This window comes from Lepus europaeus, chromosome 11 (genome assembly GCF_033115175.1).
Source record: "Lepus europaeus isolate LE1 chromosome 11, mLepTim1.pri, whole genome shotgun sequence".
Classification (NCBI taxonomy): Eukaryota; Metazoa; Chordata; class Mammalia; order Lagomorpha; family Leporidae; genus Lepus; species Lepus europaeus.
In genome coordinates this window covers 55,413,020-55,428,017 of record NC_084837.1, presented here as the reverse complement: position 1 = coordinate 55,428,017, position 14,998 = coordinate 55,413,020, and the positions used below count along the sequence as shown (strand labels likewise).

At 45.7% G+C, this 14,998-nt stretch overlaps 1 protein-coding gene across 1 annotated transcript in view; it reads left to right on the top strand.

The window, feature by feature from the left end:
• Window positions 1-14,998, top strand: part of RYR3 (ryanodine receptor 3) — a 580,573-nt gene that overhangs the window by 445,885 nt on the left and 119,690 nt on the right. The window contains exons 46-51 of the mRNA XM_062206624.1: window positions 818-938; window positions 3,175-3,344; window positions 4,754-4,974; window positions 10,356-10,446; window positions 13,040-13,180; window positions 14,663-14,826. Of these exons, the coding sequence (XP_062062608.1) occupies window positions 818-938; window positions 3,175-3,344; window positions 4,754-4,974; window positions 10,356-10,446; window positions 13,040-13,180; window positions 14,663-14,826 (908 nt within the window). The remainder of the gene's footprint in view (window positions 1-817; window positions 939-3,174; window positions 3,345-4,753; window positions 4,975-10,355; window positions 10,447-13,039; window positions 13,181-14,662; window positions 14,827-14,998) is intronic.

The window sequence follows — 14,998 nt, the reverse complement described above, 5'->3', positions numbered from 1 at the left end:
TGAGCCACCAGAGCCCCCCTGAGAAGGAGTTCCTTCTGTATTGTGTCTCTGCTCCAGTACCACATGCATGCACACCCCTTCTCAGAACCCTCTGTGGGCCCCTGCTCTGTCAGTGGTAGGGAGACGGGAGATGCCATCATAACCAGCATCCTTCCTCCACCCACAGGAATGGGAAGTGGCCGCCAGCAGGGGAACACAAGCTTTCCCTTTCCCTCGGATCACTCCTACCCCAGCACACCATCCAGCCCACTTGGGGCACTGATCTGAGCTCCGGCCTGAGGCCCTGCTGCCCCATGTCAAAGACCACTGATGCAGGAGGATGGAGGTGTGCAGGCTGGCTGACCCTGGTGGCTGGCTGGATCAGGTGGTTTATCCTGGGATAATTCCATTGAGATACTCAGGCTCTCTCTGATGTTCTCCAGCCCCAACATTAATCAAATTCTTTGGAAATTGAAATCCATGAGTCATTTCTACACTTACCAGAGTTCTAGAGTCTTGAATTGTGGCCACATTGGCAGTGCTTCTGTTATGACCCCTGAGAGCTCCCTATAGTGCACTGACATTGAAAAGCCATCAACAGGCAGCACGTGTGCTGCTGAGACCTGATGCCATAACCACATGACCTTGTCGACCACGGCAGAGCAATCAAGTAGCCGCCATAGCCCGAGGCATTCCCTCAGCAGCACCTCTTCTAGAAAATCAAGAGAAAGCTCTTCTCTTTCCTTTCCCTGTGGACACGGGGTCTATGACAGTTAGGGAACCATGGAGCAAGGGTGCAGGATCTTCATCTGCCTAATTCTCCAGTCTCACATTACAGCTCATCCAGACGGGAAAGGGGGAAGCCATCCGGATCCGGTCCATCCTGCGCTCCCTGGTGCCCACAGAGGACCTCGTCGGGATCATCAGCATCCCCTTGAAACTGCCCTCCCTAAACAAAGGTACGGGAAGCAGCTCAGGCGGACACTGCTAGTCTCCCAGCCACCTGCACACACAAGGGCAGGTGTGTGCCAGCACAGCATCCCCCAGCCCAGGGGAGCATGCTCCCCCTTGCCTGAGATGAAGTTTCTCCTCCAAGCTTCAGCCTGCTGCACTCTCACCTGCTCGCCTTTGTCAAAACAACTGTCCCTGGCGGCCCACAGGAACAGACAGACCCCACCATCCTCTCTGGGACTCTCTGACCCCTTGAAGGAGACTGATGGAATGGGCCCAATACAAGCTCTCAGCACAGCCTACTTTGTCTCCTCCCACCACCCTGCCAGACTGCACAGGTAGCTGAGGCAGCCGAGGGGGTCTGACACAAGTTGTCTTCCCCCGAAGTACCAGGAGCCTCATGTGTGTGCATCGTAGTTTTTCCTACAATGCCACATGACATCAGTCACTTTATCTTCGCAAAACTTGTACTCCTGCGAAAGTACTGTTTCTCCAAGTCATTCTACCTGCTATGCAGGAATTGAAAAAAAAAACAGTGTGATTCCCTGTTGCAGTATTACCAAACTGATGTTCCATGAAACACTTCTGCAGCAGATATTAATAGAAATACATACTCATAAGAGGATTAGGATAAAACAAGTCTGGAAAAGACTGGGGGCTTTATCATATTTTTATAACTTCATGAGGCACAATAAGATTATTATGTCACAGAGAAGTTATGATAAAGAAAATAAATGTTGAACTTAGTGTTTTCCAAACACTCTGTTTCTTGAGCACAAAACACATATTATCCCACAAAAATAATGTTCCTCAGAATCCCAAGCCTGTGAGAGATGAAGTCAGCCTCAACCACTTGAGTCCAGCTCCCCCTGGTGGCTTGGGCAGGACAGGTCAGCAGCTTTGAGTCTGGGTGATCCCTTTTCTTTTGCCTTCTAGAGCCCTACACTGCTTCCCCAGGTAAAATGAGGCTCCTGAATAGATGGCCCTAAATCCCTGTATCTCTTAGGATGACTTAGAAGTCTCACAGGTTGCCGGTTCGGTATTTAAACTGCTGCAATGGGGCAGGCATTTGGCCTGGTGATTATGATGCTGGTTAGGATGCCTGCATCCAATATCTGAGTGCCTGGGATCCCATCCTGGCTCTGCTCCTAATTCCATCTTCCTGCTAATGCACACCCTGTGAGACAGCAAATATTGGCTCCAGTGTTTGTGTCCTGCCACTTACACAGAATACCTAGATTAACTTCCCAGCTCCCAGCCCTCAGCATGACTTGGCCCAAACACGGCAGTTACAGACATTTGGAGAGAGAACCAGCAAATGGGGTCTCTGTTTCTCTTGCTCACTATCTCTATCTGTATCTCTCTGTCTCTCTTGCAAATAAACAATTTTTTTAGAAAAAAAAATGGTGTATTATGACTACAATTTGATCATATGAAGACTCTTCCTAATTTTTTATGCAGACAAAAAAGGAAGAGAATGGCTTTTTTATCCTCTCTTAAAATCCTATATTTATTCTCCAATCGAGTGGTTTTTATTTTCTTTGAGGCTCTCCACTTCATCTGTGAACCTCTCTATTAAAATCGTAGAATTCTTGAATGATCTGATCTGCATTTCATCAAAATCAAATAATAGTTTCCAATACTGAGAATATTCCCTTGATTTTATGCTATTATGATATAATGGCTAAAAACATAAATTTAACCTGCCCTTATTAACATTTTTTCTCACTTTCATATGTCTTTGATCAACAGAGCAATGAGTTCAACCCTGATTTCTATAATTTGCCCACTTTTGCAGTATAAAGATTCTCACTATAGCCAATTCTACACTACCTACCAATGTGATGTCGCTGAACAGAGTTGGGAAAAGATAGCACACCCATCATCATATTGTATTTCCAATGTACAAATGCAATTGATGCAAATAACCTCAAGAGTACAGTTTATGATTAAATAAGTAGGAAGTTATGAGTTATGAATATTGCTTAACTTTTTAAATAGTCACTAAAATTATAAATTTTAATTTTTCATAACACCCATGTTTAACAACTGCCTCACAAAATTTCTTGAATTTTAGCAATTGACTCTTCTAATCCAGTAAAGGCCGACCCCAGCACAGTGCTATATTATTCCTATTTTACTCCTGTTACTCATTCAAACACACCATACAACAGATAAGCTCTGTGTTGCTTTTTGAGACTGTAGAGATAGAAAAGGGGAAGTGACATTTTCTGTGTCTTTCAGATGGATCAGTCAGTGAGCCAGATATGGCGGCCAACTTCTGCCCTGACCACAAGGCCCCCATGGTACTGTTCTTGGACCGTGTTTATGGCATTAAGGATCAAACTTTTCTTCTCCACTTGCTGGAGGTTGGGTTTTTACCTGACTTAAGAGCTTCTGCCTCCCTAGATACGGTAAGTGGCTAAAATAAGAACTACTTTTCCCATCATCGTAAAATTAGTAACACTGGACTTAGAAGTAAATATTTTCTACCTACTCACTGCTTATATTTTAGTAGCCTGCTTTAAAGGGTGAGAAAACAAAGATATGGAAGCTCTTTATCTATTGGGCCAGAGACTTAGATATGGGTACCTTTGACCTCAAATGTTGAATCTAGCTTCCTCAGTTGTAGTTTCTTCATCTTGACAATACTTGTTGGCAGGGAGGGATGGAATACTCAGTGCGTTGTAGAGTGCTTAGCAGCATCCCTGGCCTCTGTCCCCTAGTTACTAATAACACCCCAGTCTCCACCCCCACAACCTACACCATTTCTAGAGGGCACTAGATGTTCCCTGTGGCAGACAGTCACCCCCAAGGGACTTATGGCTTATGGAAAGATCCTGGCTGTCAACAACGTAGTGTGCAAACACTCTTCCCATTATATCTCCTTGGTTTCTATGTCCTGATGATCAGGATCCATAACTCGGAAGCAGGATTGTGACAAAGGTCAGCACAAGAGGCTAAGGGCAATTTAGAAGTTTGAAAATTCAAGGATGAGTAAAGGAACCCAACATCAGCCTTAAGACAGGCGCTCCCAGGAGTTAAAGCCCGATACCACAAGTCAAGACTAAACAGAGAAACAGTGACCTCAAGCTGTAGGCACAGGGAGAAAAGAAAAATTAGAACAGTTTAAATCTAAAAAAGCATGTGCCAGTTCACAATTGTTAAGCATCAATCATAAATATCTCAAGTGCGCCACCTGCTGTCCAACAGAGGTCAAAGTCAGAGCGCTACTTTTCCCAATAAACGGTCAGCTTCCCTTTGGTGAGGCCCACCCTTGTGTCATTTATCAGATTGTGAATTGCCCACATGCTCAAAAATTAACTGGTAGGGGTCAGAGTGCCACTTTTTCTTGGTAAAGCTGTCATAAAATCCATGAATCCAAGAGGCAGCTTGGTCTATCCTCAAAATCACAAGAGAACAATCTGCAAGTTCCCCCAGCAGTTGAGGAAAGAGCTACAAGCGTGTGGAGCCCAGCATCTGCATGTGCAGGCATGAAGGCTGCGGGGCTGAACATGCCGAAGGGACTCCTGATAGACGTGCAGAATGCTGCTCTGAGGGAAACATGTTGACAGGAGGGTGTGGATGAATCAAGACCACCCAGCCAGCCTTTGCTTTTTGCTTTGTTTTTGTTGTTGTTGTTTTTTCTTTAAATCTGATTTGTTTTTCAATTGGAATGCAGAAGGAAAATAGATCTCCTGACAAGGCAGGAAGTTGTTCACTGTGAAGCATAGATGTGCGTTCTGTGGGAGCTCAGTGCGCAAGCATAAGCCTTGCTCTGTTGTATGGGAAGATTCAACAGCATCCTGATCCCCTTCCCTAGGTTGCCCTCAGCACCACAGAGTCGGCACTGGCACTCAATAGGTACATATGCTCTGCCGTGCTCCCGCTGCTTACAAGGTGTGCCCCTCTCTTTGCTGGGACGGAACACTACACCTCGCTGATCGATTCTACACTGCAGACAATATACAGGCTTTCCAAGGGACGATCCCTCACCAAAGCACAGAGGGACACCATAGAAGAATGTCTGCTTGCCATTTGCAAGTAAGTACCCCTTTCTGGGATTTTGACTTCTCTGGATGCATCCATGTAAAATGAATTTAATTGCATAAGTAAAAACCGGTGATACAGTCCAGGGAAGTGTCCAGGCCTTTGCTGTCCACCAGTTCTCCCTTGAACAGAAGGATGAGCTGTCGTAAAACCAGTTTGCCACAGAACCTTCTGGAGCCTCATCTCAGCCTGTGGGGGAGGGAGAGGTCGTAGTTCAGGCTTTAGCCCTTAGGGTTGGCTGTCTTTCAAGCATGAAGCGTCCAGATTAAGAATGAAGTGTTCAGGTCACAAGTTTGAGCCAGAGACAGATTTTTTTTTCCCTCCATGTAACATGTAACCTTTATACAGAGGCCTGGCTTTAAGAAGGTGAATCAAAATGACCCCCCGTCCAGGCCTCCCAAGACATGAGCCAGAGAACAGATTCTCCAGGCACAGTAGAGAGTTACGGACAATCGTTTTTAGTCACCCCAAGAGCCGTGGGCCTTAAGGAATCCCCGTCAATGTTAGTATCACAAGAAAAGCGCCCTTTCAACAGCAGGTCTCGGCAGCAGGCTTTGGACCGGGATCTGCATTGGAAGCTGCTGGTTCAGAATGTCAGCTGCATGTCAGAATCACGTAGTGGGCTACTAACTAAGTATCCCAGCGCTCAGGCTGCAAGCCAGCCCCAAACTCAAAACCTCTAGGGGAGGGACTCCAGCCTCAACTTTTTGAAGTTTCCCAGACAAGATTGAGAATCTTAAGTTGTCCTGGAGAGATCAACAGGCTTCCCTTGAGGGTCCCAATTTTTACTGAGTGAGTTGTTTCCTGATCACCCAAGAGGTGATTCTGCCTAGGGAACTAAGGTTACAACTCGTCAGTCCTTTTAGGCTCTCAACTGAAAGGCCTTCTTGGCTACGAGATACCATGACACACCTGTTAGAACAGCCCAAATCCAGAGCACTGACAACACCAAATGCTGATGCAGGTGTGCACCGGCAGCAACTGTCGCATTGCTGGTGGGACTGCAAAATGGGGCAGCCACTTTGGGATACAGTTTGGCAGTTCCTTACAAAACGAGAACATACCCTTCCTAGACAATCTTGTGACAGTGCTTCCTGATACCCACCAAAGGAGCTCGAAATTATATCCATGCAAAATCCTGCACACGGTGTGCATGGCAGCTTTATTCATAATTACCAAAACTTGGGAGCAACCAAACTACCCTTGAGTAGGTGAGTGGATAAGAGACCGTAGTATTTCCAGGCAATGGAATATTACGTTATTTTGGAGCTAAACAGAATGGAGCTCTAAAGCCAAGAAAAGACACGAAGAGACCTTCAATGCATGTGACTAAGTGAAAGGCTTCATGCCGTATGAGGCCAGATGTATGACATTTTGGAAAGGCAAAACTGTGGGTATGGTGAAAAGATTGGTGGTTTCCAGGGGTTATGTGAGGCAGAGGTGAACAGGCTGATGGCAGAAACTTCAGGACAGTGAAAATACCTTGTATGATAACTACAGTGGTAAACAGATGACATCATACATCTGTGCAAACCCTTGGAATGTGCAATAACAAGAAGCCCTCACGTAAGCAATGGGCTTCAGGTGACAGTGGGCTCATCACTCGTAACAAGTGTTCTACCCTAGCCTGTATGTTGCTTATGGGTAGGTTAAACATAAGTTGGGAACTCTGTGCCTTCCTGTCAGGGTTACTGTGAAACTAAAACTGCTCTAAATTTGTCCATTAGGAATAAAATTTCTTAAGGGAAATCTCTACCTTATGTTTCACAAATAAAAATAGCCCCTATATTTAAAATGCTTTTTTAACATTAACCCATATCTGTTGTCTTTGTAGTTTTTAAAAATTTATTTTATTTATTTGAAAGGTAGAGTGACTCAGAGATAGAGCAAGAGAGAGGGCACACGAGCTCTTTCATCCACTGATTCACTCCAGAAATGCCTGCAATAGCCCGAGCAGGGCCAAGCCAAAGTCAGAAGCCAGCAACTCCATTCAGGTCTCTAACATGGATGGCAGAAGCCCAGGCACTTGTGCCACCTTCCACTGCCTCCCAGGTACATTGAAAGAAAGCTGGACCAGAAGTGGAGAAGCTGGGACTAGAACTGGTTCTCAATATGGGAGATATGCAGGTGGCTGCTTAATCAGCTACACTGCATCCAGCCCTCTCTCTTTCATTTTGTTTCATTTTCTTTCCTTTCCTTTCCTCCCTTCCCTCTTCCTTCCTATTTTCTTCTTTTATTTGATATTTATGAAAAGTTTTAAATGAGTGACCTCTGCTTACACATTAAGAAGCTATAAGACTGGTTGGCACTGCGGCTCAATAGGCTAATCCTCCGCCTGCGGCGCCAGCACCCCGGGTTCTAGTCCCGGTCAGGGTGCCAGATTCTGTCCCGGTTGCCCCTCTTCCAGGCCAGCTCTGCTGTGGCCTGGGAGTGCAGTGGAGGATGGCCCAAGTGCTTCGGCCCTGCACCCGCATGGGAGACCAGGAGAAGCACCTGGCTCCTGCCATTGGATCAGTGCAGTGCGCCAGCAGAAGCATGCCGGCCGCAGCGGCCATTGGAGGGTGGACTAACAGTAAAGGAAGACCTTTCTCTCTGTCTCTCTCTCTCACTGTCCACTCTACCTGTCCAAAAAAAAAAAAAAAAAGAAGAAGAACAAGAGGAAGAAGAAGAAGAAGAAGCTATAAGATTAAGAAAATTAGAAAGGAAGAAAAAAATAAGAGGGGAAAAAATGAGTCAATCAATAAAACCAAAGACTAGATTATTTAAAAAAAAAAAAAAGTTTTTAAACTCAATCTTAGCTGTGTCATTGCGTACTACAACTTGCCTTGGTCAAGGAATGAAGATTGGGATGGGGCCTTAGTCCAGGCCCCCCAAAAAAGCTTTCTCCCTGAAGTCCTCTTTTTTTACAAAAAAAAAAAAAAAAGACTTTATTTACTTGAAAGGTAGAGTTGCAGACAGAGATAGGGAGAGACAGAGAGAGGTCTTCCATCTGCTGGTTAATTCCCCAGCCATAACAGCCAGAGCTGATCTGAAGCCAGGAACCAGGAGCTTCTTCCAGGTCCCCCACATTGGTGCAGGGGCCCAAGCACTTGGGCCATCCTCCACTGCTTTCCCAGGCCACAGCAGAGAGCTGGATTGGAAGAGGAGCACCCAGGACCTCGACCTGCACCCGTATACTAGCTCCACAGGCAAAGGCTTAGCCCACTACACCACAGCACCGGCCTCCTTAAAGTCCCCTTCTACAGTCAGGCCTTAGACACTCACACTACTTCATTCATTTGCAGAGTACTATAACAACTGGCAGAGAATCAATCTAATTAGAAGGTTTTTGGTCTTAAAGAGAGACACTGCCTGGTAAATATACTCTTAAACCTCTAGGATTGTATAGGTCACCTAGATTTTTTACTCTGCCACTTTGAAAGGAGGAGTGACAGCCCCATTATTTGTATATGGGGGCCTTTACCTTTCTTCTCAGTATCAGCAAAGGGAATTAAATAACAAGTTTACACAAAGAGAATGTCTTCCACCAGTGTCAGTTCTGTGGTTGGCTGGTCCTGGAGCAGTAGCAGCTGCACATCTTGTTCTGCCTTTGGCTAACTTTGAACTTGGTGTGTGTCCTAGGAACCACATTTACCTGCCTCCCAACAGAAGTTATTTCTTAGTAGCAAACTCATGTTAGTGAGACAAATCTGAGCTACAAATACTGTTCAAAAAAACAAACTTTGGGAAGTTAGAATTTTACATCAAACCAAAAGTGTAGCTCACAGCCTTGTTACTGTACTTACAGGGCCTTGCACACCACTTCCCTTACCCACTTAAACTCTACAGATAGCAAACTGATGTTATTTTTTACTGTTTAATAAATCATATATTAATAGTTAGATTTATTTCATTCCTTGATTTTATTCAAGCTAGTCAATCAATCTTAATTGCTAAATAGCTGCATACTAATGTGTCACCTTGAATAATTTTGAATTATAATCACCAAACTTTGAGACAAGGTGGTTGCCTGGTAGAGTTTGACTCGTCCTGTTCACGCCAGGGTCTTTCATCCCAAGGCCAGCTCTGGGAACAGTGGCAAAGATGAAAGAGAGGAGTTTTGTTTTCCAGGTCCACCTGCACCTGTCCTCCTGGTTGTAGATACCCCTCAGGTTTCTTCCTTATCATTGTGACAGTTCATGTTACAGTTAGTAACTTTGTCTCCACAACTCCTCCCACATTTAAGGGGAAAGCAGGGGGTCATGAAATGAACTTATATGGCAGATAAGGGTGTGTGTACATGCATGTGGACGCACGCCCTTTTCTCTGCAGAGAAAGCATAGATTCCACTAGGTTTTAAAAATATTTGGAAACCTAAAAATGAAAGCTATTTCATTGTTGCTTGTTATTCCTTTCTTTGTCTCAAAAAAATATTTTGTCACTTGAGAGGCATAGAGATACAGAGAGAGAGAGCCAGAGAGAGCTCCTATATGCTGGTTCACTCCCCAAATGTCTGCAATGAATGAGACCGAGTTGGAGCTGGGAACTCAATCCAGGTCTCCAGTGTGGATGACAGGGCCCCAACTACTTGAGCCATCACCACTGCTTCCCAGGGTCTGCATTAGCAGGAAGCATGAGTGCAGAATCAGGAATCAAACCCAGGCACTGCAGGGTGGGACACGGGCATCTTAATAAACAGCTCAACTGCTCGAACCAAACTCCACCACTCTCTGAAAATATACTTGCATCAACTACTGAGGCTATCAGTTCTGTAATTCACATGATTTTTTGATTAGTTACTGCATTTACTAGTTACTACATTTAATTAGTTACTGCCTTCTAAAGGAGTTGATTTGAGAGCAAAGGCTTCACCTAAGGAATGATTCCAATAGTGAGAATTCCCGGACCAGTCATGGCCTGGAGGGCTGCCCAGTTCCCTTCACAGCACACCAGCAGGTGGCCTCAGATTCCACCTGTGCATCTGCTCAATGCCTACTGCTGCCTTCGCAGATTTCAACGGGGCCACCAGTCGTTACAGAGGACAATACAATTAACCTCATCTCCTTTCTCTTATGTTCTTTGCATGTAACCCGTGAATATATTTTAATTATTCATAGACCCTGAAACATTTATTTTACATAGTGATTGGAATTGAACCTTGAGTATCCCAATTCATTAGCGTATGTCCCTCTTTCTGAATTTCAGCCAAATTAAATTTTAAAGTGCTTTATCATCCCCTGTCATTTGCCACAATCTTGTTTTTGGAGCCAATTTTCTTGAAACTTGTTCCTAATATGTGCTTTACTGTTGAATGTTTCTTGTGTTCTTTTTGCCTTTTATTATTTTTCCTCCTTTCTTCTTTTGTCCTTTCTGGTTTTCCTTACTCCACGCTACAGTCACCTGAGGCCTTCCATGTTACAGCAACTCCTGCGACGTCTCGTCTTTGACGTGCCACAGCTCAATGATTACTGCAAAATGCCTCTTAAGGTAAACATCACTGTTGTCATGGAAATACAGTCCACAGAAAGCTTGCCATGTAGGACATGATGTCTTCGAAGTTTGGGAAGAAAGCTATTTCATGAGTTTCACTTCTTAGGTTGATAGCTAACAAGATACAACATGTAAAAACATACAGACCCCTCTTCTACATTCATTAGCTGCTCCAGTGTTCCTTAGTTTCCCCTTGCTACTTATTGTTTAGCAGAGGTTAGTAAGAGGACTTGGAGTTTGCACTTTCCTGCCTTAATTATGTTTCCAGAATATTTTCAGTCTCAAAGTTTTAAAGGCCCTGTATTTTTTCACTCAAAGGCGCTAGGATGTCCCTTTTCCATTCCGTATCTCTCATGCTATTTTTCTTTGTAACAATCCTCTCTTTTGATTTCCTTCTTCTTTTAAGATTTATTTGAAAGGCAGAGCTACAGAGAGGCAGAGAGAGAGAGAAGGAGAGGGAGAGGAGAGGGGGAGGGGGTCTTCTGTCCGCTGGTTCACTCCCCAGATGGTCACAGTGGCCCAAGCTGAGCTGATCTGAAGCCAGGAGCTTCCTCCGGATCTCCCACGCAGATGCAGGGGCCCAAGGACTTGAGCCATCTTCTGCTTTCACAGGCCACAGCAGAGAGCTGGATCAGAAGTGAAGCAGCCAGGACTTGAACCAGTACCCATATGGGATGCCAGCACTGCAGGTGGCAGCTTTACCCGCTATGCCACAGCGCTGGCCCCTATACTTTTTTCCCCCATTTATTTATTAATGAAAAGACGCAGAACCTACTCCTTATTTTTTTGCCCAATTCCTGATTTTTCTCATAAGTTACAAATATTGCATCCCTTGCTGTGGGAGCATCTGGGCCTGAATGGTGCCAGAATCAACCACCCACCCAAGAGGACAATGTTTTTAGCTTTTACTCCAAGGCTCTTAACTATATTTGTACATCCCAAAGTTTTGACAGTAACCAGCTACACCAGAAAATCCTGCCAATGATTTTATTTGTGACACAGAGAAACAAAGGTTTGAGACAAGTAGATAGAGAGTGCCTATCTGCTGGTTCACACCCCAAATACCCTCAATGGGTGGGGCTGGGCAGGGACTACAGTCAGGAATAGGAAACTCAATGCGGGGTCTCCTCCCATGTAGGTGGCTGTGGCCCAAGTACTTGAGCCATTACTGCTGCCCCCAAGGGTCTCTATTAAGAGAAAGCTAGCACCAGGTATTGAACCCAGGTACTCCATTGCAAGGCACAGGTGTCAACCACTCGGCTAACTGCCCACTCCCAGCCTGTTTTTTTTGTTGTTGTTGTTGTTTTTGTTTTGTTTTGTTTTTTGCCAGGCAGAGTTAGTGAGAGAGAGAGACAGAGAGAGAGTTATAGACAGTGAGAGAGAGACAGAGAGAAAGGTCTTCCTTCCATTGGTTCACTCCCTTAATGGCTGCTACGGCCAGCGCTGTGCCGATCCGAAGCCAGGAGCGGGGTACTTCCTCCCGGTCTCCCATGCAGGTGCAGGGCCCAAGCACTTGGGCCATCCTCCACTGCCTTCCCGGGGCCACAGCAGAGAGCTGGACTGGAAGAGGAGCAACCGGGATAGAATCTGGCACCCTGACCGGGACTAGAACCCGGTGTGCCAGCGCCGCAGGCGGAGGATTAGCCAAGTGAGCTACAGCGCCGGCCCTAGCCTGATGATTTTAACAGAACTTTTCCGAAATGAATCAAGTCAAGATTTCAAGAATTATATTGAGATAACCAAAAATCCCCAAAAGTGCTGATTCAATCCCCTTTCTCTATGCTAAGCAGAAAAAAATAGTCTGTGTGATCCCAGAGAATCTACAGTCTGTTTTAATCTCAAAATGTACTTTAGCCAACAACCACTGTTTGCACAGCTCAATTTGGCATTGCTTTGTCTGCAGGCCTGTGCTGTCAGCAGAATGTGGCTCCTAAAAGGGATCATTGATGCCATTCAATAAGCTCACTTTCACCTCTCAGATCAGTGGGGAGCTTCTTAGAGGCTGTGGCTCTCACCTGCTGAGTTGGCAACATGATCCATATGCTTCTGCCCTCTTCTGGCCAGATGTGAAACTGCTTTAGCACCACTGGGCCGTCAGAGGGCTCTGGAGAGGCAGCAGCGAGGGAGGGTAGTAATCCATGCAGAGAACAACCTTCAGACCACAAGCTTCTACCCTCCATCCCCTCCCCGTGTCAACATCCCCAGGATCTTCCAGAGTCATAAGCAAAGGTCTCAGAAGAAATTCCTCCCACCCTTGACTTCTAAACAGCACCCAGGGACTGCTCTCGAAGGGGAGCATTTTCTTGTTTGAAGTAAAAACAGTTCTTTGTTTTCTAGTAACTGCTAGGGGCACAGGAGGAGGCAAAAGAATTACTCCAGCAGGTTCCGCTTGGGCTGGAGCTCATTAGGCACAGGAGCAGACGGTTCCCAGGGATGATTGAAGGGCCTCCTCATAGACAACCCAACTGTTTCAAATGCTGGTTTCATCTCATGACCTCTGCAAACTGTCTTTCTCCCCCTGCATGTTTCTGATGTGTGTGGACTTCCTCTCCCCCGTCCGGCTGGTGCAATCCTGTTCTGAACCTCCCAGCTTCTGACCAACCACTTTGAGCAGTGCTGGAAGTATTACTGTCTGCCTTCAGGCTGGGGCAGCTACGGCCTTGCCGTGGAGGAAGAACTGCACCTAACAGAGAAGCTCTTCTGGGGCATCTTTGACTCCCTTTCCCATAAGGTAACGACAGTGTTTCCTGAACAAAACGGGAGCTCGCGGTGATCTGAGCATAGATAATGATGAGCGTCTCTTTAGCTTTACTACGTGCGAAGTGCCTCACATGTGTATTCTGCTTGTCCTCACCCAAACCTCTGAAATAAGAACCATCATCCTCATTTTGCAGTGAGGACGTCTCACAGCAGGTGACCAACTTGCCAGAGCTACAGAGCTGTGAGAGAGCAACCCCCGAAGTCAGTTACAGAGTCACGTCCTGACTCTAGGCTTGATGACTATCCTCACCCTCCGTTCTCCTCCACCTGACCTGGCATGGCTCTGTCAGCCTTCACCAGGCTCAAGCCATGAGCAAAAGACCTGACACCTGCTCTGAGGTTGGCACATACTCTGGGAAGGCTCTTCACCCATACCCATTTGGGGAGGAAGTCGAGTGAGATTTTTTTCAAAGGACTTATTGTACTTATTTGAAAGGCAGAGAGGGCGAGTGACAGAAAGATCTTCCATCCACTGATCCACTTTCCAGATGGCCATGATGGTCAGGACTGAAGTCAAGCCAAAGCCAGGAGCCCAGAACTTCATTCAGGTCTCCCACATGGGTGGCAGGGGCCCAGTTACTTGAACCATGCTCCACTGCCTTCCCAGGTGCATTAGCAGGGAGCTAGATCAGAAACAGAACAGCCAGGACTCGAACCAGCTCTCCAATGTGGATGCCAGCACTGCATCAGTGGCTTAACCCACTGCACCACAACACCAGCCCCAAGTGGGATGGGAACAACTGACTGAAGTAGAGCTCCAGCTCTCAGACTTTGCTGCGTTTCCCTTGACCCTGTTTATTTTAGATCTGTGAAGTCACCAGCTGTAAAGGTAAATGTGAATAGATCTGGCTTTCTTAGAGAAGTCGAGAGCATTTGTCTAGCTTTTTTGCCTGCACTTTAAAAAATGGTCTTTACCCTTACTCCCTTGGTCTATTGTTAGCAGAAAAGAACTGTCCCTAATTCCACACAATTTGGCAGATATTCGTTCCTGACCGGATTCAAGAGAGAGGATGTGACAGCAACACACGTGCAGTCTGCTGATAACATCGGCTGATGACCCACCACAGTTCACTTCTGAGATTTCTAAGCCCTCCCGGTCAGAGGTTGGGTCAGTTTCTGTAACTGTTCTTGGCAGACACGTTGATAGATTTTTCTGGCCTGATGAGAACTACTTTAGCCCTTAGAGAGTCTTGAAATTAACTATTTGGGAGATGTTATGATTTAAACCTTGGTTTAAGGCTTTCCTTCTTAAAGCAAATGGAGTCTTGAGGGCTTACAGATCTTCATTTATCTTCCAAGGAGAGGGAATTAAAAGGCTGACACATCCTCCATTTTGGTTAAACTGCACAAATGCATGTATTTGATTTTTATTTGCAGCTGATTCTTGAATGATTCTGCCTGATGGCCTTGGTTCTGGTTTCTCTACTAACATAGTCTTTGTCTTTCCTCACAGAAATACGACCCCGATCTTTTCCGCATGTCGCTGCCTTGTCTCAGTGCTATAGCTGGGGCATTGCCACCAGATTATTTAGATACCAGAATCACAGCCACACTGGAGAAACAGGTCTCAGTGGATGCAGATGGCAACTTCGACCCCAAACCTATCAACACCATAAAGTGAGTCCAGAATCATCTCTAGGCTGGTCCTCTATTTTGTCCCATAGCCGAAGTTTCTGTTTCAGAAGGTAGCAAGAAATTTAAACGTTTTATTTCTGTCCTGCCAACGCTGTTCATCTTTCCCCTTGATTCGACAAGTCACATCACACTCAAGGTTTATTCACCCACATCT